Source organism: Amphimedon queenslandica, unplaced genomic scaffold (assembly GCF_000090795.2).
Source record: "Amphimedon queenslandica unplaced genomic scaffold, v1.1 AMPQUscaffold_12902, whole genome shotgun sequence".
Taxonomy (NCBI): domain Eukaryota; kingdom Metazoa; phylum Porifera; class Demospongiae; order Haplosclerida; family Niphatidae; genus Amphimedon; species Amphimedon queenslandica.
In genome coordinates, this window is record NW_003546862.1 from 3,804 (window position 1) to 8,367 (window position 4,564).

At 31.3% G+C, this 4,564-nt stretch overlaps 1 protein-coding gene across 1 annotated transcript; it reads left to right on the top strand.

Annotated features, from left to right (window-relative positions):
• The first annotated feature begins 38 nt into the window (after positions 1-38).
• Positions 39-3,189, top strand: LOC109586316 (uncharacterized). The gene is made up of 10 exons (XM_020002489.1): positions 39-527; positions 579-641; positions 687-756; positions 827-919; positions 964-1,020; positions 1,117-1,188; positions 1,239-1,373; positions 1,420-1,503; positions 1,559-1,930; positions 2,179-3,189. The coding sequence occupies exons 1-10, from the start codon at positions 477-479 to the stop codon at positions 2,790-2,792; spliced, it is 1,611 nt and encodes a 536-aa protein (XP_019858048.1). The 5' UTR covers positions 39-476; the 3' UTR covers positions 2,793-3,189.
• The last annotated feature ends 1,375 nt before the right edge of the window (positions 3,190-4,564 follow it).

Here is a 4,564-nt window from a genome sequence, read left to right on the forward strand (position 1 = left end):
TCTCTTTAATTCTGATCTAAAAGGAAAGCTAGGCTGAGTGCAATGATATATCCAGTGTAGTGCATGTGATTGAAGGAGAGTGTTCATTGACTGATATTGAACTGTTAGAAACTGTAGTTGAGGAATTTGAAGTCCTTGAAGCCAAAAGATACATTCAACAATATAAAACATCACTGGAAAAATCGTGTCACTCACTGTCAGTTGATTTTTGCTTGAAGGAGAAGTTTGATGCTGTCAATACAAGCCCTTCTCTTAAATGTGAAACAGCAACTTATGTCTTTGACTGGAGACCTGACGAGAAGAAATTAAAAGATATTATTGATATTTTATCCAAGACATCCGGTAAACTAGTGAAAATAAAATACATCAAAGAAGGAAACTCCATCACCATCACTTGCTCCTTCCCTCGCTCTCTCACCGGAGCTCTCATTATAAAATTGAGCGAGAATCTTGAATTATTAATAAAGAATGGTCTGATGAAACTTACTGTTGGATACTGCACAATATGGATGAAACAAAAGATACAAGTATGTGTATATATACTGTCAGTAATTATCATTATATACTGTATTATAAAGGAAATACAGGAACCACTGGAAGAGGAGGTACAGGAGATAAAGGAACAACCTCATGATACAAAGGTATAATAATTTGTGTGTGGTTATTTTATTAAACTAACTTAATAGGAAGAGAGAGTAGCAAGACTGGAGGAGAAAGAAACAGAAGAAGCAGCACCTCAATCAGTAATTAATCAAGGTATAATGATACATTAATGTAATGGTTGTTGACCAGTATTATTAATTGATGAATGATTATTATATTTCAGATATACTATCAACTGATACAAGTGTGACAATGATTAATAGACAATTAATAAAAGAAATAAAATTAAACAAACAATTAGAAGAAACACTAACAAGTAAGTATAAAAGAATTTTATTAATTATAATTGAAATAATTTAGAAATGAGAGTAAAGGAATTTCAAAAACTTCTGTCTTTACCAGGAAATACTAGTTCAGGTTGAAAATATTGATATTATTACTGATTGTTATTATTATTGTTTATAATAATAATAATAATAATATTATTATTATTATTATTTTATCTGTTTATAGCATCATACAGAATCAGAAGAGGGATGAGAATGGAAACTGAACAATTGCAATTATTATTAACAAATAAAACTGGTACTGAATCATAATGTATGTGTTAGTGTATTATAATTATACTATGATAGGTTTACTGGATCAGAATGAATCATTAATAGATATTAAGAGAGAAATAGCTGAACTACAAGAACAGATATCAGTAATGAGTGTACATATACTAAATAAAAGAAAAGAGAATGAAAAATATAGAGATGTAATAAGAGGTACACTATAGTTTATATTTATTGGTAATTATTATTTATTAATCAGAGTGGAGGGAACGACTTACATTGACTTCATCAGCTGCAAAAGAAATTGAGACTGCTGAATCAACAGATAAAGATGATGATAAAGGTGTGTCATTATTATTTTCATTAACTGATTGATATATTGTATTACTGGTATATAGTGAATAAAAAATCTGTTTTTATTGCTCGTTATGACTATCATGCAATGAAGAGTAACGAATTATCATTCAGTGAGGGAGAGCAGCTGGAGATATATGAGAAGCAGAATAGTTTATGGTGGAAAGGAAGATCCTTGGTGTCTGGTGATGAGGGAGACATTCCTAGTAGTTGTGTTTACTCAATGTTGGAGTCACTTCAATTGTTAGAGTTTATACTGTCAGTGGAAGATATGTCCCTACCTATTCTACAGAAGACTATGATAAGGAATAATTCATCTAGTAATGATGAGAAAGCTTCTCTTTTCTTGGAGACTATTAATGATGATCCTATAATGATACCTGCACTGAGACAAGATAAGGAACTACATGATAAAGGTAACATTTGTGCATACTTAGGGATTGTGTATAAAATTAATTCACTAATTTTACTTCAACTTTTACTCTGTACATACATGTACTTCATACATTTATAACAAGCACACACATTCACATAATACAGTCAGTCAGTGACAACTACTAGCTGTGTCTGTTTTTGTTTATGCAAGTTGTGTGTGTTTGTATGATGTGAATATGTGTATTATTATGTACATACAATATAAGTATAATCCTTTGGTTTATATTAGGGGACACTGGATTTTTGGACTGGGGCATTGTGAGTGTATACCTTGAGTCTCCATCTCCAGTTCAGTGTAATGAAGTAATTAGTAATGTTAATAATAATCATGAGGAGATTCACCTCCGCTCTTCATCTACTAATAGTACAGTATCTTTACTATCATCAACTAAACTGCATACACTAAACCTGAGGAGACTTGAGATATGGGGCACTCCATTAACTAATGATTGTATCCAGTACTTGTGTATACTACTAACTAATAATAAAGCAATGCAAGAACTAGACATCAGGTTCCACTCCATTAGTGATAGAGGAGTTACTAATATCTGTCAAGCACTTGAACACAACTCTACACTTACCTCATTAAATCTTTCTGATAATCCTCTCATCACTTCTACTAGTGGACTGGCTCTTTTTGAGCTTCTCCTCAATAACTCATCACTAGTTGAACTGAATCTAAGGAATACTTCATTGTCTACTGAGTCAATACTACTCATCCTCCAGTCACTAATGGATAATGAGAAGATAAAGACACTCATACTAGACAAGCGATACAAAGAGATTTTTATTAATATGTATCCCAACTATCACCTCATACAAAACAGAGTGTACTGGAGGTAACTAATCACTCTTCATGTGAACTTATTAGTAATCTCTTGATATAACAACGTCAGTTTATCTTGACCAAGAAAGCAACCAATCAGAATACACTACTTTACATGATAAAAGGTGGACCAGTGACACATTATATTATCATAAATCTAACACATGAACATCTCTTGATCTCTCATCAATCTCTCTCTCCTTCTCCAGTATATACTGTACATTCCTTCTCTTACTGACACACACTCATGTCACTGTCTCTCTCTTTGTTGTCATCATTTCTTTCTATTTCCCTCTCCTTTATTTCTATCTCTCCCTCAGTCTTTAATAACTTTTCTCTAGCTGACCTTCCAAGTCAGTAGTCTTGTTTCCATTCTCTATATATTTCTCTCAAAAAGGAGCAGATAAAAAGAAAGAAAAAGACCAAAAAAAAACAAGGCAAAATAATTATAATAATAATAATAAATAAATATTTTTAATAAAATTGTTTACAAAAGAGATGATAAAAATATTTAAATATGTCTGCACAGTTCAACCAGTACACCAGAATTCTGAGAATGACCAGCTGGAGAGAGAGAGGAAATGACAAATTACCGTCTATCTGGAAATTTTTACTGTGATTTAAATTTTACTGGATTAGAATTTCGCAAAAATTAGATCATCCATATAATTACATGCCATGCACATTCAATAATACATGACACAGTCTTATTTAGTAAAAATTAAGTCACAGCACAATTTTAAACAGCAAAAATTTTCTACCAAACTAATTTCCTGATCTACGGTATATACATGTATATACACACATACCATATAAGGATGTACAATATTATCAATATATTGATCATCAAGAGGACATATTGTTATACTGATAGTATTAATTATTGTATCAGCAATACTGAATATTAATTATTCACAACACAAAGCATTACTTTACAACAAGAACCCTAATAACCTGTCAATTTTCCTTGTTTTCTATTATACCGAATTTCCTTAAATTCTATCCAAAAAAATTATACTCAAAAAAATTTTAATCGGAATCAGCTTAAACTTTCTACAAAGGATGAGGACATCAATATGTATCAGAAAATGTAATGAAAATTTGGGGTGATTTCGAAGCCATTTTTCAGAATAAAACATGGCTATCTATATGGTATTTAGTGATTGACAATTTGCAAGTAAAATTGCCAAGTAATGCACTAGTACACAATATAAAAACTGCCAATTACATTTTACAGTAGGAATGAATATGTATACCCTTATAATTGTGGTTAATTAACTGAAATCAATTAATAAAAGGTGTGGTTGGATGTGGCTAGTAATAGTATTGTGATCAAGTAGAAAAAAATTAGTTAAAAAATAATTATAAATCATGCAATGTTGCCCACCACCACTGAGGTTGGCGTACAAAAATTGGTAACAACAATCACTAGATCCAGTCAAGTTCCTTAACCATATCTAGCACAGCAACAAAAACAGCAGCTACTGAAGCCACTACTTCTGCTGAGAGTGATGATATCACTTTACAGTACTCCAGTATCATAGCAACTATTATTACACAATTAATTAATATTTCTATTATTCCGATCATTCTTAACTAGACTGGCACAAGTCAGCTTCCTTTTAACCTGTGCTAAATGAAAAGGCTATTGTGGGTCCAACTTTAAATTATCAATGGACACATATGTACATGTACTATCAAAATACTACATATCAGTTACCATAGTAACACAAAAATGATTAAATTATAATTATAAATGTTCTTTACTTTTCTCCACAATGCTTCTGCT